Here is a 24,832-nt window from a genome sequence, read left to right as displayed (position 1 = left end):
AGACAGTGGCGTTGGTTGTTACATGTGGCTTGTTTTAATTTCGCAATTATTTTTTACAACCAAAAAAACATTTTATGTTTAGGTGCATCCACATAGTCATGGGTATAGTATAGTATAGTATAGTACAACCAGACCATGCAAAGGTTCGATCCCAGGATGTTACAGAAGGAACGGGAAAGATGGTAAAAGTGACAGAAGGAAAGAAAAAAAGAAATGCAGATTGAAGGAGAAAAAGAAGAAAGACGAGAAAGGAAAAAGGAGTGTCTTTTTTTGGAAAAGTCCAGGGAGCAAGTCTCTCCGGCCCACGTGGCGTGATGACAACGCTACTATCATTTTTATAATACAAAAATTACAGAAGCATGAGTGCCGCTTTACTTCTGGGCAGGGATCATGCCGTCGATGGCCTCTCCCTTCTCCAGCTTCTTCTCCATCTCCACCATGAGTTTGACACCATCCACCACCATCTGGACCTGTGCGACCTCTGAGGAACCCAGACGGTCAGCGTTGGAGATGTCGAACACACCACCCACGGAGGCAGTGTCCACACCACCTGCAGGCAAAGAAGAGGCAAAGGCGAGACTTAGATTGACATGGAAAACCCTGTCATTAGATTGACACAGAAGACTCCACCCTTAGATTGATAATGAAGACCCCACCCTTAGATTGACATGGAAGATTAGAATACACGTGGCCTTGCTAGTCCTACTCTTTGTGCTGAAGCTCATTGGCTGATCCTGGAGAGGTGAGCATTTATGTTGTTCCATCCTAGCACAGATTCAACTAATCCCTAGAACCTTGATCAATTCAATCTGATGTTCTAATGTTGGGTGACAGCACACACACACAGGACATCCACTAACTCCTTCGGCCTAGGATTGATGACAACTGCTTGACACCACAACAGTCCACTAAGAGGACAAAGACAGTGTGAGGTTGTAGTCTAGTCCGCACCTGTTCCGCGCTTCTGCAGACGCAGCCTGGTGAGGATCTCCTCAAACTTGGCATGTGTGCACAGCTTGGGGAGCTTGACGTGCACTCCACCGCGCAGGCCAGTTCCCAGGTTGGAGGGGCAGGTCAGCACGTAACCCAGATGCTCGTTCCACATGAAGCCATGGTTGCGCTTCTTGAAAACCTCCTCGATCTGGCAGAGGGGTGGAGAGGAGGGGAGAAGAAAAAATAGAGAAGATGTGGTGAGTTGTTTGACTCATGAGACCATCAACTCTGAATAGTTGCTGTCATTGTAAACATGGGAGATTCAGGACGAAGTACTGTTGGAAAGGTATGTTTACAAACTTCCTTCTATCCTAGACATGAAATATAATGATTTGCATGCCCAGTTTTGGCAATCATGATATGGTCACTCTTAGCATAAGACTAAGAGACTCAAAAGAATTAACTCTTCACAAAATGGCCCCTGCAGCATTGATCAAGTCCTAAGATCATTGGTTAGACTCTGTAACTGATCTGGGTCTTTTACCTTCAGCAGACCGGTGCAGAAACGTCTGAAGACCTCCTTCATGTTGCCGCCCTGCTGCATGGAGATGACACGGAGGTGGTCCTCCTCGTTCACCCACACCAGGAAGGTCTTGCCATCGTTGTGCCTGATGGGGGAGAGGAAGAGGCAGGTGGTGACATCACAGCACACGGAAGACATCGCTATGAACACACGTGGCATCTCAGAAAGCTCCCGTCACAGAAGCCATCCGTCTAGATAACGTCAACGTCTGAATGTCTAAATACTGGATATTGTTTCACTCACCAGATGCCTCTGCCGTCAGGCCAGTCACGGGCCATACCAGCGGACAGCAGCAGGGGAGAGACGGGCTTGTCGAACAGGAAGTGATCATTGATCAGCTGATCCTGCTCGGCGTCGGTCATGCCGTCCAGGGGGTAGTACTTCCCCTTGAACTCACCGTCCAGGGTGGACAGGGCTGGGGAGAGACCACAATGACATGAACATTTAAAGGTGAAATTGTTATGTCGCTTTTGAGCCAAAAAGCTGGCCCTACCACTTGTTTTCGTATAAAGTTGAGAGATGGGATATGTGACCAGTCTGAACGTTATAGACAGACAGATAGACTGTCGCTACAGTAGCAGGCCATGACATTGAAATTATAGTTTTAAACACTTTTCAGATCTAGACTGTACATTGTTTGTTTCCAAACAATGAAGTAAAAACAACCTTATGTTTTGGGTTATGATGAAGTATGACAGTTTTCCTGAGCTTTTTAGTTGTATTCTTGTAGAATCAATGGGTATATCCTAAAATGTAAAAGTCCATTGAACAGCAGATGAAAAAGCCTCTCTACTGTAGTTCATATATATATATATATATATATATATATATACACATACTGTATAGATATAGATATAGATATAGATAAATAGATAGATACTGCATATACAATATGACTGATGTATAGATGACATCCTAGAAGTACTGCTGAGACACTCACCCTCGATGGAGAGCTTCTCCACACCTCTGCGCTCGCCACGGCTGTTGTGGGGTGGCAGGGTGTATCCCTTGATGCTGCGGCCAGTACGCACGCGGCTGCTCAAGACGTAGGCGGGGTCCAGATCGTCACCTCCCTGCACACAGGGAAACAGACAGGGACATCATTATTGTGTGTGTGTCACTCAATGTACAAATGGAACTCACTGGAATACAGTGTACTCTGTCATGTTTGACTATGCCACATAGGCTCACTATGCTATCAAGCCCATAACACATTTGAGGTAGGATACATAAATGGAGAGATAGATAGATGGGTTGACCTGACTGGTTGATTTCTATGTTACGGTGGTTTTGAAGACCACTCAGACCCACCTTCAGGTTCTCGAAGTTCAGGTCGGTTCGGTGCTTGTCGGTGGGCTTGTAGCCTCCATGACGGTCGGAGATGATGGGGTCGAACATGTCCTTGAAGACCTCGTAGCTCTCCTCATCACCAGCCACGCAGCCAACGGTCATGATGAAGGGGTGTCCTGGAGGAATGGGGAATCGTATTTGAGATGCCCTGACCCTCCAGAGTTGATCATGGTTCAAAACGCAAACATGTTTATGATTATGATCAAAGGAACCTGACAGAATTGCTGTGCGTTGCTTCACGCATTTGTTCTCATTGTATGTCTTGTGACCATCGTTGTTGACTAGCAGACCAGGGTCAAATAGTATGTCAGATATTTTCGTATATGCTTTAGCTTGAGTGGAACAATGGAACAGTCCCTCAAAGTCAAATCAAGTGCACCTCAAATAATCAAGTTATTGACATGGGTGTATATAACCCAAGTCTGATGATGATCATTGTATCTGGCAAACTCATTTCCCCTTGGGAAATAAAGTACCATCTCATTTCAGCTGTTATCCCTGTCATCTCTAATTTCTCATCTCTGTCCTATCTCTTACCAGGGTTGTCCACATCCCTGTCATCTCTAATGGCTCATCTCTGTCCTATCTCTTACCAGGGTTGTCCACATCCCTGTCATCTCTAATGGCTCATCTCTGTCCTATCTCTTACCAGGGTTGTCCACATCCCTGTCATCTCTAATCCCTGTAATCTCTAATCCCTCATCTCTGTTCTATGTTTTACCAGGGTTGTCCACGCCAGTCTGGATGCAGTCATCCAGAGTGAAGCCACTGGGGGTAGACTTGCTCCTCAGCTTGTTGTACATGTCCTTGTTCAGGACCTTGGACATGTGGTTGTTGTGGAGGGAGAGGTCGGGGAACTCCTCGTCGTTGGAGAACTTCATCTTGTAGTCATTGTGGACGTTCTTCGCCATGATTGCGGTTGCGCTTCTCACACTGTCTGCAGAGGGGAAAAGGGAGGAAAAGGGAGGAAAAGTTGGGGAATGAGTGAGAATTTATGCTGCATCATCTGGCAAACATAAGACGAGACTGGCACACATATCCCCCCCCCCCCCCCCCAACACACACACACACACCCTCAGACACACAAGCTACCCCTCCCACCAACTGTAAATGCCCAACTGGTGTGAGAACCGCTGCTAGCATCCCTAGCATCCAAAATTCTAAGAATTGTACATGTTATTTGACATGTTGGTAAAGAAGAGAGCATAATAGATTAACGATGGCCTGACATTATGACAAACACAACCAAATGTCTCCAATACCACATTTTGAGAGAGGTGCTTCTCCTAGTGCCTTGTCTATGAGTCGTCTGGCCAACTCTAGGCACCTCCTCATGTTTCCGACCCTGAGTCCCAGGGCTGTGATCTACGTGCTTATATGCACTGGGCAGCAGAATGTATTTTTAGTCAGGAAATCCACCCTACACCCCGTGGTGAGGCTACACACTGACATCGGCATGCAACACCTCTTTCCATTCCTTGAGGGGAGACACCAGCACCACAGCCATTCAGCCTGTTACTCCAGAGACTTAATTTAATTCATTCCTGTTCATGAGCATAATGACTGTCATAACAGACTGTTCTGGCTATGACTGACTGTCCTATAAGAATGTTGCAGCAACACTGCAGGATTTGGGCTGCATTTGAATTTTTTATAGACAACAACCTTCTTAAAGTCCTATCTGCAGATCACCAAGTACAGTTATATTTAACTGTAGCTGTCCTCAACAATATACCTCAATATATGTAACTGCAGCTGTCCTGTGACAGTCTCTGGTCTACAACAGCGGATAGCTGCCATCAAAGAGGCTGGACTGAGCTGAGACCAGCGCTCACTTCCACACTTCATTATGAGTTCTATGCCAAAATGCGCCCTGGTGCTTTCACTCCAACAAATAACACCTATTGCTCAAAGCGCAGGCTGTATGTTGCACAGGAGGACAACAAGTTAGCCAAACGACTTTAGAAGTCTTTTGGAGAGGAAAAGATCTTCCAAATCAGGAAAAAATAGCAAAAAACTGAAAACTGTCCGATATAAAAAAAAAAAATGAAAAACTGAATTTAGGTCTCCGGTGGTGAGCATGTCAATGGAGAGTTTTAAAAATTGTCTCAACGTATGATTTAGAGTGGTTGTTTTGTTCATCTCTGTGTGTGTGTTTTTTCAGGAGATTTAAAAAAAAAAAAAAAAGGACATAAAAACAACCACCCTCTCCCCACCCTTGTCCAGAAGCCGCTCAGTTTTACCTGCACAGAAGAAAAGAAAGATGTAACAGTTCCCGGGATCAGTTCCTGTTCCACCAAAGCCAATGTAGGGGTTGCCCAACTTTGACAGGTGTCAGACCTTAGCTTATATACCCAGACCCCTGCACCCATTGGCCAGCCGGCTCCTGTGTCCTGTCGCCCCATTGGACAGCTGCAGACCTGAAGCCCAGTTTAGTTTCTAAAAGGCAAGAACTTACATCACAACACCCGAGACGACGGGACAGCTGGTTCCCACCCCCTTGAAGTCCAACCCCCCTCTACTCCCCCCCCCCCCCTTCTACTGGAGTTGGGAGGGTGGGGTGACCCCACATGGAACACTGACCCCCATAGAGAACAGTTTCATAAGTATTCACACTGAGAATTGAGAAATTGGGGGAGGGGGGCACTACGCACTAACACTATGTCTTACATCATGGTTTTACACCTCATCAGATTTGATGGAGAGCTCTAACTCATTCAACAGTTTGTTTGGTGTGCATTCCCACCCCCTTTGGGGTAGGTTGTATTGGTCAAGAAATAGTAATATGATTTTGCATAGCGATCACTGATTGGCCGAACCCAAAAACTTATGAAAGTGAATGGGACATGATACTGTGGTACACACACACATCTGACCAGGCGGAACCGCCAACAGGACTGTTGGATCATCACACTCTACTTGAATTCAGAGCAAGTACAGAATACAAACTCTATGCATTTGTAATCTCGGAACCCATTTATGGAGAGTTTAACATCCTGAGACGACTTTATACTAAAGTGGACTGGTCTTATGGAGAATAAACGAGAACCAGAGTCAGAACAGGGAACAGGGAACGGGCCTAGGGTGCCATGCCAGTGATGCCAGTTATTTTGCCATATTCAGCAGGAATATGAGACTAATGCAGGTGCCCGATGAAGCCTGAGCTCTCATATCAGTAATGCAATTACTGGCAGATATTAAATCACAGAGACCCCATGTGACAGAATGGAGCCCCTGTGACTTAGCAGATGGGGTGTGACGCAGCCTCCAGTAATCCTGCCTATGCAACATGGAGGGAGAAGCCAAGATAAGCTAACCACTCTTAAGCTCAGTGCTTACTGACACTCTCAGCCTTTCTTCTAGTGCAAACTGTTTAGGGGGGGTCCCAGGCATTGTATGCAATGCAACCCTATGCCTAATGTACAATAGACAGGCTACAGCTAAGTTCCTCATTTGGTAATGAGGACATTGGCAGGTGTATGTACGATGTGATTCAGCATGCAGGGCTTTGGGGGGAATGTCAACAATGAAGTCCATCTTGCAGAGCAGATTTTTTTTTTGCTGTGTGTTGTTTAAATGTACGGTTATACTATAATAATAATAAAATAATTATTCGACTCAAGTTCACAAAAAGCATCGACCTTGTTGAACAGGTTTAACTTTGCTTTGTGTGTAGGGTGTGGAGATGACAGGGATGTTTATTTTCAGTCTCCGGCATAGAGAGATTTATGACAACAGGTGGGAACAACAGGCTGGAGTATAGCAACTCAACTGCAAAATTTGTAACATAAAAAGATCATACCAATAGCCACCCTGACTGGTATGTATGGTCTGATAGAGTTTTTGGGCAAGACTGGCTTTTTCTTTACAATATTCATCATGATTTGGGTTTGAGAGTTTTGACAATGTATCACAGAATACAGGCCTAAACTACACTCACCGAACACTTTATTAGGAACACTATACTAATACTGGGTTGAGGCCCCCTTTGCTCTCAAAACAGCCTCAATTCTTTGTGGCTTTGATTCCACAAGATGTTGGAAACATTCCTTTGAGATTCTGGTCCATGATGACATGATTGCACGATTTATCAGGTGCACTTTCAAGCTGTGAATCTCCCGTTCTACCACATCCTAAAGGTGTTCTATTGGATTCAGATCCGCTGACTGGGAAGGCCACTGAAGAACACTGAACTCATTGTCATGTTCATGAAACCAGCAACAATACTCAAATAGGCTGTGGCATTCAAGCGATGATTGATTGGTATTAACGGCCCAAAGTGTGCCAAGAAAATATTCCCCACACCATTACACCACCACCACCAGCTTGGACTGTTGACACAAGGCAGGTTGGGTCCATGGATTCATGCTGTTGGCGCCAAATTTTGATCTGACCGTCTGTGTGCCTCAGCAGAAATCGATATTCATCAGTCCAGGCTACGTTTTTCCAGTCTTCAACTGTCCAGTTTTGGTGAGCCTGTGCCCACTGCAGCCTCAGCTTTCTGTTCCTGGCTGACAGAAGTGGAACCTGACGTGGCCTTCTGCTGTTGTAGCCCATCCACCTCAAGGTTCGACGCGTTGTGCATTCTGAAATGCTTTTCTGCTCACCACAATTGTACAGAGTGGTTATCTGAGTTACCGTGGCCTTTCTGTCAGCTCGAACCAGTCTGGCCATTCTCCATTGACCTCTCTCATCAACAAGGCGTTTCCGTCCGCAGAACTGCCGCACACTGGATGTTTTTTCTTTATTGTACCATTCTGAGTAAACTCTACAGACTGTTGTGCGCGCGAAAATCACAGGAGATCAGCAGTTTTAGAAATACTTAAACCAGCCCGTCTGGCACCAACAATTATGCCACGGTTAAAATCACATTTTTCCCCATTCTGATGGTTGATGTGAACCTGAAGCTGCTGGCCCATATCTGCAGGATTTTGTGCATTGTGCTGCTGCCAGGCAATTGGCTGATTAGATAATTGAATGAATGAGAAGGTGTTCCTAATAAAGTGACCATGTCTAGGGTGACCATGTCTAAGGTGACCATGTCTAGGGTGACCATTTTAGGGCGACCATGTCTAAGTTGACCATGTCTAGGGTGTTCATGTCTAGGGTGACCATGTCTAGGTGACCGTCCCTGGTAGGGTGACATTGTCTAAGTTGACCATGTCTAGGGTGTTCTCTGGTAGTCTCTATGGAGGTGTGGAGCTGGACAGGGCCTGGAGGGCAAAGTAGTGTGCAATAAAGGAGGAGGAGGGGGAAGAAGAGAAAGAAGAGTAGAAGGAAGAGGAGATGGAAGAAGAGCATGAAAGGAGGAGAAAGAGGAAGAGGAGAAAGGAAGAAGAGCATATGAGGAGGAGAAAGAGGAAAAGGAGAGGGAGAAGGGAAGGAGGAGGTCCAGGAGTAGGAGGAAGAGGAGGAGGAGGAGAGACAGGGACACATACTAGCCCAGGCCACGGTGTGTAGCAGCACAAGGACACTCAGAGGAGTTGGCTAAGAAGCACAGAGTGATCTCTGTCTGGACGAGCGCCATGGTCCCAATTTAGGCTGCTGCTGCCCCCATCCCTCTGGACCCCAGCTGCCTGGCAGAGAGCAGGGACAGTTATGTAAGCACCCAAGAACAGCAGGGATAGGGTGTGAGGCGGGGAGGGGGGGTGGACAGGGGCGGACAGGGGGTCCCCATAAACTAAGACACCCCCCCCCCCCCCCCCCCCCCCCCCATAAGCCTTCTGCAGAGGGGGGCTCCTGCTGGGGGAGGGGGGAATGGGGGCATGAACGGTGTGGGGAGGGAGGGGGGAAGTTGACCAGGGTCTCAGTAAAACACAGCTGCACCTCAGACCAGTGTAACAGTGTGTGTTTTTGTCTGTACAGCAGGCAATGAATGTCTGTGTATATGTGACAGTATGTGTGTGATGTATGGAAAGTAGCGTACATGTGACATGGTGCTGTATGAGGTGGTGGAAACAATAAGGTTGCTGGTAAAGTATGGTTCTGGAATGGAATGTCTTCTTTGTTTTGTTTTTTATTTAAAGTGGCAATTTGGGACTCTTAAATGAATGCTCTATAGTCATTGATTCTTCTATTCTTCTTCTACCCCGTCAGAACCCAAAATATAAGCTTGTTTTACTCCATTGTTTGTAAACAAACACTGATTATCGACCCCCAACTTTAAATACGAGACAGGAAGTGAACGCTGGAGGCCAGCTTGTGGTCTGGACTTTGGTCATACCTTCTTTGGAATCCTAACACATGGCCTGACCTCAGAATGGACCGTGTCAAACGCGTTCACCTATTGAGGAAGAAAATGGTGTTAGCAGTTTGCAGGCCCTACAAATAGACTCAGCCTTTGAAACATGACACCCTGACCCTATGTGACTGGATTCAGAGTTGCAAAGAATTGTATTGATATTGTAATCAAAATGTACACGTGAAAGTTCTCCCGGTAAGGGTTTCCTTGCAGATGCTAGTGCCACTATACATGCCATATACTTGGCATCTAATGATATCATGTACAATATATCATCATATATTATAAGTGACTTTTATGATGATACATTACAATACATATTGTATATTATATTGAGTCATTTCAACATATTGCAGATATAAATTGCCAAGCACTAGGAAAAAGCAGTCTACAGTACATTTAGAATCCATTTTCACATGTAGTCCTTCGAGGTGTCAGTCCTTTATAGAACAACTAGCTACTGCCAAAGTGGCATACTCCTGCTCCTGCTAGCCACATAGAGCCATCACTATGTTAAAGCATAATAGAATCTAAATAGTCTTGGCAGGTTGAATATCCATTGGCTCTAGGAATCGAAAAACACATTCTAACATAGTCACCCTTCATAGAGCATGGAATAATCTTGTGATTTGTACATTTACACAGACGCTCCTCTCTATGTCACCCCTAAGGAAAAACATCAATGTCACAAGGATGTTACAGAAGCTAAGCTACCTGCTAGGGTCAAACATAACTGTTTGATGTCTAGTCGTAGATGTGATATGAAAGGATAGGACGATGACTCCATCCAGCCTCCTTGAAGCGTCAGAAGAACTCATCAAATGTGATATTAAACCCTATCCCTAAGCCCTTACCCTAACCCTAACCTCACTATCCCTAACCCTAACCTCACTATCCCTAACCCTAACCTTATCTCTAAGCCCATACCCTAACCCTATCCCTTAGCCTTTACCCTAACCCTATCCCTAAGCCCTAAACCCTTACCCTTACCCTAACCCTAAGCCCTAAACCCTTACCCTTACCCTAAGCCCTAAACCCTAACCCTATCTCTAAACCCTTACCCTAACCCTAACCCTAACCCTATCCCTATCCTGAAGCCCTTACCCTAACCCTAACCCTATCCCTATCCTGAAGCCCTTACCCTAACCCTAACCCTATCCCTATCCTGAAGCCCTTACCCTAACCCTAACCCTATCCCTATCCTGAAGCCCTTACCCTAACCCTAACCCTATCCCTATCCTGAAGCCCTTACCCTAACCCTAACCTCACTCCTAGCCTCTTCTCACAGCCGGTGCGGAGGGCCCTGAGTCTGATGAAAGAGATTACCTCACTCCTAACCTGATGCCTTACCCTAACACTAACCTGAGTCTTAAAGAGACTACCTCACTCCTAACCTTGTTACCCTAACACTAACCTCGTCCCCACTCTATTCGCACAATTGGGCAGAAGTATCTGGGAACGAGACCACCCTAACCCTTAAATGACTCATTTACTTGCTCATCCATTTCGACGAGGTAGACCATTTTCACTAAGCAGCAGGGTCCTATCGTGAGAATTGTTTATCCACCATATTGCTCACACATTTTCCAGTTCCTTTCGGTCTGCAGTGGGGCAACAAGAGGTGTCCAGAGTAAAGCTTGGGGCTAGAAGAGACTTGGCTTTGGATAACAGTCTTTCATGTCATCATCACATCCATGACATGAATGAGGGTAAACATATTCGTATGAATAATATGTTTGTTGTCATGACAGTAACCAGAATGTTCCGACTATGGACAATTAAAGCTGTAATTCATTCATTAGAGATCTTATTCCATCACTGCATCAAGCTGCGTCCTTGCTTTTTCCTGAAAGTGTGGTGATGTTAGTAATTCATGGAGCTATTTGGGGAAGTAACGCCAGATATAGCTATGAACAATTCTCAATAAAATGTGTCGAAAGGTTGTTTGACTCAGTCGCAAAAAAGCCAGGGTTCTGTTTGACTCTGGGCACCAACTTTACAAACAGGCTAGCCACGTCACACTTCAGAGCTCTATAGCTGTGTGAAATGTCATACGTCATGACGCATGGGAACTCGTTTTAGGAGGAGCTAAAGAAAATAGAATGTATCGGCCAAAATACATATACTTTGACCTTAATGGCAATTTTCGGACTTGAATCATTGTGCAATAACATTGTGCAGCACCAGGATGTAAAATCAGCCCAAAAAAACGAAATGGCTAATGTGGGCCTTTAAACACATTTGACAGAAAAAGAGTGTGTGTGTGTGTGTGTGTGTGTGTGTGTGTGTGTGTGTGTGTGTGTGTATGTCTGGCATGTGCGTGTCTGCTGTGTGTGTGGTGGGGAGGGAAAAGTTTGCTCCCATTGAAACAAGAGCCAGTTGAGTCCCTTGAGCTATGTTTAGTGACACATTGCAAGGTGTTCTGACCCCCAGTGTCAGCCTGGCTGATTAAATTGCACAGACTCAGCGGTCAGTCTGTCTGTCCTTCTATCTGCTTGTTCTCCTCCATATGACCCAGGAAACCCAAAGCTCAGTGACTGTGAGTACCTACAGAGTGTAGATAGGGGATAGGGGGAGGATTCTAGGTTAGAGATGATGGTAGAAACTAAGGGATTATCATTGTTACAGTAGATGGGACATCTATGGGGTTATATGCTTTAATCGTGGGGAGATCAGTTGATAGCTTGATAGATGTGCAACCTTAACCTCAACCTTTATTTTTGCAGGGAGTCCCATTGAAATCAAGGTCTCTTTTACAAGGGAGCCCTGCATCCACACAGTTTACAGTAATACACATAGAAAATTACAACATAATAAAACACAATCAAGAAAAACAAACACATTTTTCAATAAAAAAGGTCAAAACTTTAAACTGCCATAGCGGCACCGGAGAAACCAACTGAAACGTTCTCTGCAGATTGTTCCAGCAGTGAGGTGCACCACAACTAAAAGCGGATTTACCCAATTCGGTGGAGACCCGAGGAACCTCAAGAGTTACTCTAAGAACGAGTTGGGTAATTGATGTTCTTGAATTTCAATAATGAGGTTAGGTAACCTGGGAGTTTATGTAGTAAGGCTTTATACACAAAAAGGGAGTAATGAGTATGTCCACTATGTCAACCTGTTGGGTGTACACATGTGGCCATTTATAGCCGTTTGTCAGACAAATGTCAGACAAACTCCCTAACCCCAACCCTGAATTCCATAAAGGCCCACTACCACCACCCCACCCCAACACACACACAAGCACACACACTAGCCTCCATTCACTGATGTACACACCCACGTCCTGATTTCTCATACTCAACTGTCCCATGTTCCTCCCGTATCAGGCATGGCGGCCAGTATGTACAGGGACAGCTGCCCGCGAGCCAGTCTGAGTGGAGCGTTGCCTGTGAGGATGACCAGCCCGCCTCACACACACACACACACACACACACACACACATACACACACACACATACACACACATTGATCACATTCCCCGTGCTTAACACTGGCTTTCTTATTGAGCTGTGGGGAAAATCACACACACACACACACACACACACACACACACACACACACATCCTCCTCCATTATCAAACTGTCCACTGGGACTACATGGAGGCTTTCTTTATGGAATGAGGGGTCATAAAGTATTAACCAGACTAAGCACCGTTGAAACCACTGACACCTGTGACATAATTTGATAAGCATGAGGATGATCTGCTAGGTAAATAATCAACCATGGCCAGTAACCATATATTCTTTTTTAACAGTGACATCAGTAGTTAGGAAGGGTGCGTGCATAAACTAGAGATATGAATCTTGAATAACCACATTGGAGGGATGTTTCTAAATTGTAAGCATGTTTGGATTGTCATTTCCTGCAGCCTTTTCATTCACACAGATACCGACCCCTGAATCAAATGCCTTAATGATGGGTGATACAAGTTATCCTTTTACTGATATAGTAGATATATCCAATCTTTTGAGAAACCATTGTTGTACAATACTACTCTCTCTCTCTCTCTCTCTCTCTCTCTCTCTCTCTATATATATATATATATATATATATATATATATATAGATAGATAGATAGATAGATAATCATAGTTGCACAGCACTATGTACTACTGTACACTACTGTAATGTACATTTTCATTTGTACATAGTGCTGACAGAGCACATGGTTGCATTGACAACCATGAAGCTAATGCACGTCGACAATTTGACAAACGTGTAAATACGCTGACCTGACGCCCCAGAAGACCCTGGGTGCACAGGTGTCATGTTTTGTCTCTGTGGTAGCACCAGGACGGTGGAGCGGCTGACCTTTGACCGCGTGGGTTCAGATGAACCAGTGAGGCCTAGCGCCCCAGCCCTCGCTGGCCTTTTACGGTCTGCCTCGGTTGCCACACGAACTAGCAGCTGAAGCATCAATCACGCAGCTTGTATAACCGCCCACACACACACACACACAGTTGCTCTCCCGGTGTCACACACACTCTGGCGTGATCTCTGCTCTGCAGCCCCGGTGGTTACAACCGGTACCAACAAGTCCAGGATTGTGTCCGGAGTCTGTAGTGAAAAGTGTAAGAGACAGTGTGCAATGTAGACGCAATCTGGCCACTGAACGAGCATACAGCCCGTTTAAACCAAGACTGCTCATGCTATTGGCTATCTTTCTTCCATTCTCTCTCTTTCTTTCTGTCCCCTGATCGTTTCTCTCTCTCTCTTTCCCTCTTTGTATCTTCTTCTCCCTTACATTCCTCACTTCTCTCTGTGGCGCTAAGTCAGTAAGGCATAGTTACTGTTTGTAAGTAAGCGTGCGCTACTGTCTCTAACTAATGCTATTACACCCCCCACCCCAGCCTCCTAATCTGCTTTGTTCAAAACATGCCCCGCTTATATCATGTATACTCAAGGCTCCACCCCTTCTACTCCCCACCCCTCTCACACACTAGTCCACCCCTACCACACACACATGCACACACACACACACACACACACACACACACACACACACACACACACACACACACACACACACACACACACACACACACACACACACAGACTTGGCAGTGAATGTGGAGAGTGCATGACTAGGCCAAGTCACAAAAAGATGCATAGGTCCACAGTGATGCATTTATTGCACTCCCCTGTAGCCGTATGTTCCTCTTGTTTTAGGAGAAGATAACTGATGTCTGATAACTGATAACTGATGTCCTGTTTAGGCAATGTAATGGTTATTGCTGTCAATTGTTGATTTAACTATTGTTAAATCAACAATTGGATTATCCACATGCATGTTTTCTCGTTTTAGAACACACTTTTAAAACAACATCATGGTTTTTAAAAACATGAGAAAATAAATGAATATAGCATATAGAATTTCCTCCAGTGAGAGTGAATTTAAGAGGGGGACTGTGGCCATCCATGGCTTGTCTCATGGATGTGTGTCCCTCAGTGGCTTGCTCAGCCAGAGCGAGAGAGAGAGAGAGAGAGAGAGAGAGAGAGAGAGAGAGAGAGAGAGAGAGAGAGAGAGAGAGAGAGAGAGAGAGAGAGAGAGAGAGAGAGAGAGAGAGAGAGAGAGATGGCCTTATCCCATGACACCCCGGGGCCGCGGTGCATGGTGGGAAAGATCAGATCAGGTAAACCCAGATGAGACAGACAGTCTGAGGCGGAGGAACAGGTGAATGATTGCCGGAGTTGATGTTATTATCGTCCAAAGATAACCCGTTATCTCGCTCATGATACAGAAATAGCGGGACGCAAATAGGAGTAGCCTATAGGCCGACATCACTTTGATGGGAGCCCGAATTAAAAAGCGGTGAAACGCGAATAAAAGACGTCGAAGCCACGCCAAGAGGTTGGAATTAGCAGCAGGTAGGCTAAAAATAACTTTGTTGATAGTGTTGACGTTGATTTTGTCTTCGTTAGAACTGGTAATCGTGGACACTGATTCATGTAGGCTTTCATGCAGTGCAATTTCTTTGTATTGTATTAGGCTATCCACAATATTCAAGATAATCCTGATTCGTTTTTCAGCAAAATCCGACACTTGGTGTTTTGGTAGGGATGAGGGATAGGGCCGTTGGAATCGCGTAGCGTCGGAAATGTACGGTGACAGCATCGACCAGGATCATGTATAGTCAGTTTTGGATGAAATCCCAAATGCCATCTTTCCAGAATGTAATTGTAGTCTCACAGTCTGAGCAGCTGCCTGCTCTACTGCTCTCTGTTATGATGTAGCTCTCTCTCTCTCTCTCTCTCTCTCTCTCTCTCTCTCTCTCTCTCTCTCTCTCTCTCTCTCTCTCTCTCTCTGTCTCTTCCTCTTTCTCTCTCTGTCTCTTCCTCTTTCTCTCTCTCTCATGTTCTGCTGTGAGTAGGCCTATCCTATAGTAGTGTAATTGTCTTTTGGGCAAAATGTTTTTTTTTTTTTTTTTTTTTTTTTTTTTCTTTTTAAGAGCAATTAACTAAACAAATGAACAACAAAGGCGATTATCAATCCCAAACATGACTCCCTCTGTTTCACTATAGTAAAACGGACGCCTATATTATCCACAAGCATGCCTTCTGGTTTTGGAACACACTTTTTGTGTGTTCCACAAACACACAATTGTTACATGAGAAAATTAAATAATGTAGCAAGGAATTTCATCTACAGATAGTGAATTTAAGAGGCACCTGGTCTTTGACCTGGTAGGTCTTCACTTTACTGTTATAATGATCAACACTGGCTCAACGTGGATTATTGCTCAGTTATATTTTGATTAAAATCTGTTGAGAGATAAGATGATGGTTTCAACAAGAATTCTCTTGTTTCATTTAATTTCATTCTTGTTATACATTGAAAGCATATCTGCTGTCTGTTAGCCAGAAGTGTGCCGGTAGACCTCCATTGGACTAACTAGGGAGGTCAGTACCCTCCCTCCCTCTTTGACAGATGAAAGGACAATTTTGTGTGTCCAGTTTATGAACACGATATTATGAGGACGTTCAAGCATTTCCAATGTCATCCTCTTAGAAAGCAAAGACCTCTGGACCATATCTGTCTCAGATCCGTGACAAATGCGGCAGGTCCTGTTTTGAATTTAGCCCACATCTGTGACAAATAGTTTTGCTGTAGGCTGATCATCCTCTTGTTCTCCATTCATTTCCTCATCTTCCTCTCACTCCTGCTCCTCATCCTTTTCATCTTCCTCCTCCTCCCCATTGCAGGGTTGAACTGAGAAAGATACCATGTTGTCGGGGGAGGAGATCCTGTGCAGCACGCGTCAGGTGATCGCAGGGCTGGAGGCGCTCCGCGGGGAGAACCGCACTCTCCTCAGCAGCTTGCAGGGGGCGCTGGAGGGCCGGCCGGCGGCGGAGAGCGGCAGCGTGGAGCAGGAGAAGAGTGGCATCGTCCGGGAGTCTCTGGAGAGGATCGAGCTGGGCCTGGGAGAGGCACAGGTGGGCACAGGACTGGCATAGGACCAGGGTCATGTTCAGTAGGGTGTCCAGGGTCATGTTCAGTAGAGTGACCAGGGTCATGTTCAGTAGGGTGACCAGGGACATGTTCAGTAGGACAGGGTCATGTTCAGTAGGGTGACCAGGGTCATGGTCAGTAGGGTGACCAGGGTCATGGTCAGTAGGACAGGATCATGTTCAGTAGGGTGACCAGGGTCATGTTCAGTAGAGTGACCAGGGTCATGTTCAGTAGGGTGACCAGGGTCATGTTCAGTAGGGTGACCAGGGTCATGTTCAGTAGGGTGACCAGGGTCATGTTCAGTAGGGTGACCAGGGTCATGTTCAGTAGGGTGACCAGGGTCATGTTCAGTAGGGTGACCAGGGTCATGGTTGGGGGTTAACGACATCCTGCACCCCCCACACCTCTCTCTCTCTCTCTTCTTTCCTTCTCTTTCTTCCCCCCTCCCATCCCCACCTCTCTCTTTCTCTCTCTTTTCTTTCCTTCTCTTTTTGCCCCATTCCTCCCCCTAACTCTCTCTCTCTCTCTCTTCTTTCCTTCTCTTCCCCCCCCCCGCCCCCTCCACCAGGTGATGATGGCCCTGTCTGCCCATCTGGGGTCTCTGGAGGCCGAGAAGCAGAAGTTGCGTGCCCAGGTGAGGCGGCTGTGCCAGGAGAACCAGTGGCTGAGGGACGAGCTGGCGGGGGCCCAGCAGAGGCTGCAGGACCGGGAGCAGGAGGTGGTCACGCTGGAGGAACACAACCGCCACCTGCAGTTCATGAGCAGCATCCGCAAGTACGACCAGGACGACCAGCCGCCGGTACGTCTCAGCTGGGCAGAGGTCGACTGCGATGTGGCCTGGGGTGGTCTAGTGGCCTGGGGTGGTCCAGTTGGTCTAGCACCACGGCCTATAGTGCACACATACGCCCATGTCGACATGGGTTCAAATCTCTCCTCCTTACTGCCTGTCTTTCTCCACTGTCTCTATCCAATAAAAACGGAAAAAAACTGCATACAGTGGGACGACCACACTCCAAATAATAAACTTTAACAAATTAAAAAAACTGGACAGAGATTGACTGCACTGCAGCAGGACTGCCCAGTGCTGTCGACATGCAGCAGTCGGCTGTGCTGCGCAAGCCTGGCTGTAACGCAGTCGATCTCAAACCCTCCTGTTGAACCTCCTGATCAGTTGGATTCAGTTTGGATAGTTTCTCTCAGACACCTGACCACCGCAAAACACATCCTAGCCTCACCCTCACCCTAGAAGGGAACATTTGAGTCCCATTTTCAACAAATCCTAAACCTAAGCAGAGGCCTATGCCATGTGTACAGACGATTGTAGATGATTATCTTGGTTCAATACCTTTCCCTTTCGCACCAAGGCAGTGTGATGGTGATAGCAGGCCCAGGTGTGATGGCATCTAGGGCCTCTATTTCCTCAGCGTATACTAATGACAAACACGGCTTTTCAGAGCAGGCTGCCTTACTGTATGTCAGTCCTGGATCATTCCTAGACGTGTAGTTTGGCTGCTCTGTCTCCTCAGTCCTACAGTGTGGCTCATTGTGAGCGTCACGTCTCTCCAACAGGATGATAAAGAGACGGCCTCGTCCAAGGAGTCTCTGGACGACCTGTTCCCCACAGACGAGGAAGAACAGTCACAGAGTAGGTGCCCTCCCTCTCAGATATTCCCTGTCTGTTTGTCTGTGTGTGTGTGTGTGTGTGTGTGTGTGTGTGTGTGTGTCTGTCTGTCTGTGACTCTCTGTGACTCTCTGTCTGTCTGTCTGTCTGCCTGTCTGTCTGTCTGTCTATGTCTGCCTGACTGACTGTCTGTCTCTGTCTGTCTGACTGTCTCTCTGTCTGTTTGTCTACCCGCGTGCCTGTCTGTCTCTCTGTATTAATGTTAATTATATAATGTTATTGTAAATAAAGAAAGTAGTAGGCAAAAAAATGTACAAAAAAATTATTTAAAAAAAAGTGTTGACAATTCAGTCAGTGACTCTAATCTCTAGCACTCTGGTGCCCCATCCTCCCTCCCTCCCTCCCTCCCTCCCCAGTCTCCCACCAGCCCCACAGTAGCGCGGCGGCAGCGGCCCAGCAGGGGGGGTATGAGATCCCGGCCCGCCTGAGGACCCTTCACAACCTGGTGATCCAGTACGCGTCCCAGGGGAGGTACGAGGTGGCCGTCCCCCTCTGCAAGCAGGCCCTGGAGGACCTGGAGAAGACCTCTGGACACAGCCACCCCGACGTGGCCACCATGCTCAACATCCTGGCCCTGGTCTACAGGTGAGGGTGGGTGAAGGGGGAGCCATCAATGCTGCCCCCCCCTATCTTCAAATAACCCTTTCCCCCCCCCCCGATGGGACAAATGGCTGTGATGTCATCAGTATAGAATTGACTAGGATGAAGGTCTGATTGGCTCCCTTGCAAAAAAGCTCTTCATTTAAATACTATGGTTGGAAGTCCGGGTATAAAACAGGATGTTTGGAGTCAGGATTATCTCTCTTTGTCCTGGTGTGTATTCTCATCTGAGCTGTGAGTAGTACTGTGAGAGTGACCAGTGGTCATCTCTCTATCTCTCTGTCTCTCTCTCTACCTCTCTCTCTTTATCTACCATTTATCATTGAGGGTAGAATGTAACATTTTCTATAAAGTACTTGCCATATACTAATTGTATTAGTAGCCTCATTTGATTCATTCTATTTGAACATTCTTGCTCTAAATCAGCAAAAAGTCAACAATTCTTTGCACGTAGTGTTAATTAAATTAGTCAGAGTCAGATTATCAATATTAAGATATGCTTTGCTATTAACAATACAAAGGCACATTTTCATGGCATTGTAACTGCCATCCAATGAAGGCCTTACATGGCGTCATTTCCACACGATGTTCGGCGCCTCCACCATCATGTCTTGTCGGACGTGGAACCGTTTTTTAGTTTTCCCAAAATAGCTAAAACTTCCACGCTAAATCAAACCTTAAAGACTTCCAGGCACTAGATTCTATTTGACCCATGTTTGAAGGTGAGCCAGGACAGTGTGAGGATTCCCATAGACTGTGGGTGTGCTGTGGGGAGTTAGCTGGAAAGCTAACCCTGTGTTGATGCTGTTCTCTCTGCAGGGACCAGAACAAGTACAAAGATGCGGCTAACCTGCTGAATGATGCTCTGGCCATTAGAGAGAAGACCCTGGGGATGGACCACCCTGCGGTACGCCCCTCTGTCACCAAACATCACAGGATGGCCACCTGTGAGGGCATGGACCTAGTACAGTATGCATGAGAGACAGCTACACCTTGGCATGTCTCTAACTGTGTGTGTGTGTGTGTGTGTGTGTGTGTGTGTGTGTGTGTGTGTGTGTGTGTGTGTGTGTGTGTGTGTGTGTGTGTGTGTGTGTGTGTGTGTGTGTGTGTGTGTGTGTGTGTGTGTGTGTGTGCAGGTGGCAGCCACACTCAACAACCTGGCTGTACTGTATGGAAAGAGGGGGAAGTACAAGGAGGCAGAGCCATTGTGTAAGAGAGCCCTGGAGATCAGAGAGAAGGTGATTATGAGAGTGGCCCCCCAGCTCTAACCCTAACCCACCAGCTCCAACCCTAACCCACCAGCCCTAAATAACCCACCAGCCCTACCCCTAACCCACAAGCCCTAACTCTAACCCACCAGACCGTACTCTAAAACAAATACGAGTGGGACTACCTCACTCCAAAAAAATAACCTTAAAAAAAAAAAAGAGAGAGATCTCTGATCATTCCCTCCTGCTCTGGCCGTGCCAGGTTCTGGGTACGGACCACCCAGACGTGGCCAAGCAGCTCAACAACCTGGCCCTGCTGTGCCAGAACCAGGGCAAGTACCAGGAGGTGGAGCAGTACTATGAACGGGCCCTGCACATCTACCAGAGCAGGCTGGGACCAGACGACGCTAACGTGGCCAAGACCAAGAACAACCTGGTGAGGCAGGGGAGAGGAGGTGGAGGAGGGGAAACGAAGGAGGGATGGAGAAGGAGGGGGGTGGAGGGGAAGAAACAAAGAAGGAAGAGGGAAGGGGGAAGAGGGTGGAGAGAAGGGGGAGGGAGAGGTCTTGAGAGTGTGGGTTGGATACAGGGCTAGGTCATTCTTGGAAAACACCAAGGGCTGTATTTTGTTTGCACATTTTTACAATTGCATTATAGCGGTCTGTTTGACTCTGTTTTGCTTTCTCTCTCTCTCTCTCTCTCTCTCTCTCTCCATCCCTCTCTCCCTGCAGGCATCTTGCTACCTCAAACAAGGGAAATATAGACAAGCAGAGGCTCTCTATAAAGAGATTCTGACCCGGGCTCACGAAAAAGAGTTTGGATCCGTCGAAGGTAATACCCGACTTTAATATCCCTTTCTAGATTGAAAGCATTTTGATCCCTAAAAGCTTGTATGGAAATATGAAACGCCTCTCTCTGTCATATGTGTACACCCATCAAACCTGATCAAACCACCACAAAGCCCTTGATGGGTTTAATGTTGGCATAGAACAAAAGTGTGCAAATTCAACATTTCCCCTCAGATGGGAATGGGTCAGAAAACACTACCTCAGCTACAATGACAGTGTGTCTGATGTACTTCATATCTACACCACACACTTCCTCATCTAGGAGAAGAAAACAGTTGAGTCCGACCTTAAATAGATCCTTTAAATAGATTGCGGTCCTCTATTGCTCAGTTGGTAGAGCATGGCGCTAACCACGCTTAGGTTGTGGATTTGATTCCTGCTGGGACCATATATACTGAAAAATGTATGCGTGCAATGTAAGTTGCTTTGGATAAAAGCATCAGCTAAATGAAATATATTTTTTATATATATATATATATATATATATATATATAATATATAAACGTCTTTCCATGTACCAGGGGACGGCCGACCCATCTGGGTCCACACAGAGGAGGGGGAGTCCAGGCAAGACGGTCTGGGCAGCCTGAAGCGTAGCGGCTCCTTCACCAAGCTCAGAGAGTCCATCCGCAGGAGCAGCGAGAAGCTGGTCAGGAAGCTGAAGGGGGTCGGAGTTCAGGAGACCACCACGCGCACGCCTGGGTAACTGACATAGAGAAACCTGTCTCTCTCTCTCTCTCTCATTGAAATGCAGATGGAGGGAAACCGTCGTAGCCTCTCAGTCACTGACCTGCCATCGGTAACTTTCACTCTCCTTGTCTTGTCTGTCATGTAGGATGAAAAGGGCCAATTCACTGAATGTTTTAAACGTGGGGGCGCGGGAGAGACAGGAGGCACCCAGCGTGAGTATCTTAGATGTCAAAATCCTCTGTAACGATGTTCTAATCATTTGCACCTGATTTGGTGCTCTTGATTTATAATTTTAGGCATTTTAAGTGGAACTAAATGTGGGGGTGTCCTAACTTTTTCCTCACAAGAAGATTGCATTTTTATTAATTACATTTTACCAATCATTTTTTAAATAATTTGTTTCAGTTGTATTTGTTTAGTTATATTACCTAAATTTTTCAATATCGTTCAAATGAATATCAAATGTCCATATGTTTGAATATGTTGAAAAAGACAACGGTTTTCATAGGATGTCCTAACTTTTTCTCATGACTGTATATCTATAACCGCATGAACATGTTTCTGTGCCCCTCCAGAGCCCTGGCTGTCTGACGGAGACGCGAAGCCTCAGCTCCAGCTTTCAGAGTCTGGCAAGGCGGGGGTCCCTCAGCGGAAACAGCCTCCCCCTGCTGTCCCGCTCTGCCCCTTTCTCCCCTGAGCTCTGAACCCCCCCCCAAGGTACCCTCACACAGCTCACACACCTCCAGGTCCCATCCCTCTCTCCATCCTTCTCTCCATCTCAATGGATTAGTGATTAGTCTGGCTGGCCAGGACTTTTGGGCTTAGACTACTACAACCCAGATGGTGTTCTCATCGCTGGAAGTCTGGCCAACTCTCTCATATCCATCCATCCATCCATCCATCTGAAACCCCTCTCCTTTTTCTGCACGTTCATGTGGCAGGTGTGACTGGCTCCTAGCTAGTATGATGTTCCATGTTTTGAGGTAAAGTAGTATTCACAGAGCAGTGAATACAGGGTCTTGTTCAGTCGCCACTAAACAGGAGGAAACGTTTGGAAAGATGTGAAACGGATGACGTACCAACAGACGGTCCAATGAGAAGACAGAAACGTTTTGCTAGATGGTGCTGACTGACTGTGACCCAAGTTCTGGGCGGGTCCATAGACGGGTTTCTCACATTGCATTCGTTTGGTAATCAAATGACTTTGTCTTTTTATATTAGGATCATTTGTGAATATTTAGTAGTGGAGTCCTGCAAGGAGGAAAATGCTTGAATACTGTATGCTCTTCAATTTTCGTTCAAAATTAGACATACAATTTAGAACATTTGCATTTGAAACACTCAGTGTTTGGCCATTATGAAATGAGTGTACGCATCTCTTCAATGTTCTATCAGATCATGTATCTGAGCGTGCAATTTTTATTTTATTTCTTATTATTTATGCATTGTGGTTTTTAAAGGCACATTCTGACGGTCAATGGTCATTTCAGTTCATGATATATATTCTATCGAAGAATATGACTTATTAATGCCTAATGAGCTTAGAACAGCTGTCTTAGTCTTATATCATAACCCAAAATATAAGGATGTTTTATGTAATTATTTGCAAACAATGTCTTCGCAAACAAACAATGCATAGCTTTGAAATATATTTTAAACTTGGTTATTATTTCAATATGATGACTGGCCCAGAGCTCTGTCTGTAAGTTTGAGTGGTCACATTTCCCTCTCTCCCATACTGAAGTGGCGGGCCAGCCATGTGGCTGAACAAAATAATAAATATTGTTACATTCCACTTTTATAAGTATGTTTCTGTTTACCAGCTATACTATATAATATAAGCAGTATTTTACTCTTTTGTCATTCTCAGGCAGGGCTATTTATCACAAGAGCATGGGTCCAAATCACCTCTGCTACACAAGCAATATACTTGAAAATATTGTTTTAGTCAAATTCCCCTTTAAAAGTGGAGTACTGATGTGTTCATTGGTGTTCTTTGCACTAGTTGATTCTAATTCTAAATGATTAATCCCGATCTGCATTAGAATGATGAAAACAAATATGTGAATATGAACCTTTTATAATACTTTGAGACACTGTGAAATATGTACAGCTATTTGAATACCACAAATTGAATGTCACACATTTTTATAAATTAATTTAGAAGCTACTTTGATGCCCCAAAGACAAAAGCACTATTTGCCTGTAAAACGTTTTTTTCATGTTTTCAATTGAAGTCTTGGGGATTTGGTTACACTGACATTCATTACTTTTGAGGAATGCAAGGAGAATTAGGGAGAGCTCGTGAAAAAAACCCTCAGATGGTTTTTTTTTAAATGTGCATCATACTCAGGAAGTTCTCAAAAATAAAGAGCAAGTGTGCTATTTAGTTTTATTTTTTTGTCTCGGAATTCCAAATGGACCCATAAATCTGACAGAATTGGATAGGTGGAAGCAATAGACACTTCTACCAATCCAGTCAGTGGGCAGGTGAAGCTATTCCTGCCATATGGTTTACCCCTCCAGTCCTCTCAGACCCACAGGGAGGGGCTAGGAGCCCATTTAGAATCCAGCATTTGTTTAAAAAATAAAACAATGTAAATGACCAGTGGCTGTGTCATGTAATTGTTAAAAGGATGGTTCACAAATGTTACGCTTATACAGTACCTGTTTTTTTAAATTGTCTGCACTGTTTTAAAACGATAAACGTTTAAGTGCATTACTGACCCGTCCTTTTAGGGGCCCATTCAGACAGAAACGAATTAAATGCTTGAAAAACTGATTACATTTCTGTCAAATGTTCAACTCGTTTCTGCTTTTGCCGTACAGTAGACGGAACCAACAAATGATGCATGGTCATTTGTTGTCTGTCAACATATGAGCCCCGTCAGAAAACAATAGACTCTGTATCCTGTCTGAAGAGGCACCAAAGGGCTGTAGAGATAGGAGTCACTGATGTAGAGACCTCTGATTGTTACCAGGCTAGGAAAACTACTACGACAATGTTGCACACACTGACTGGCAAAGCACAAGTCTTCTATCTGGAAGATGTTACATAGGGAGAACCTTCTCTACTGATGTGTTCTGTTATATGAATATGTATCAATTTTATATCTGGAAATGTTAGCAAATGTTTCGTTGAAATAAAGTATTTTCAGTCTCTTTAATCCAGATTGTCCGTGTTCATCACTGTGTTTTGGTCTGATTACACATACTGTATGTGTGTGATGGCAATTCATGTC

At 45.5% G+C, this 24,832-nt stretch overlaps 2 protein-coding genes across 2 annotated transcripts; one reads left to right on the top strand and one right to left on the bottom strand.

Annotated features, from left to right (window-relative positions):
- Nucleotides 1–15: 15 nt before the first annotated feature.
- ckmb (creatine kinase, muscle b) lies at nt 16–5,175 on the bottom strand. Its single transcript, XM_083679833.1, has 8 exons — nt 5,110–5,175; nt 3,588–3,803; nt 2,828–2,982; nt 2,457–2,589; nt 1,760–1,931; nt 1,478–1,601; nt 952–1,141; nt 16–550 (listed from the first exon to the last, which is right to left on the bottom strand). Exons 2-8 carry the CDS (start codon nt 3,775–3,777, stop codon nt 372–374), a joined length of 1,143 nt encoding a protein of 380 aa, XP_083535959.1. The 5' UTR covers nt 3,778–3,803; nt 5,110–5,175; the 3' UTR covers nt 16–371.
- Nucleotides 5,176–14,778: 9,603 nt separating this feature from the next.
- klc3 (kinesin light chain 3) lies at nt 14,779–24,646 on the top strand. Its single transcript, XM_083680316.1, has 12 exons — nt 14,779–14,981; nt 16,317–16,547; nt 17,132–17,362; nt 18,133–18,208; nt 18,601–18,829; nt 19,664–19,751; nt 19,981–20,082; nt 20,315–20,488; nt 20,784–20,883; nt 21,422–21,602; nt 21,736–21,802; nt 22,166–24,646. Exons 2-12 carry the CDS (start codon nt 16,338–16,340, stop codon nt 22,292–22,294), a joined length of 1,587 nt encoding a protein of 528 aa, XP_083536442.1. The 5' UTR covers nt 14,779–14,981; nt 16,317–16,337; the 3' UTR covers nt 22,295–24,646.
- Nucleotides 24,647–24,832: the final 186 nt, after the last annotated feature.

The sequence above is a fragment of the Argentina silus genome (genome assembly GCF_951799395.1).
Source record: "Argentina silus genome assembly, chromosome: 11".
In the NCBI taxonomy this organism is placed as follows: domain Eukaryota; kingdom Metazoa; phylum Chordata; class Actinopteri; order Argentiniformes; family Argentinidae; genus Argentina; species Argentina silus.
Note: the sequence above shows the minus strand (reverse complement) of the source record. Positions and strands in the feature narration are given on the sequence as shown.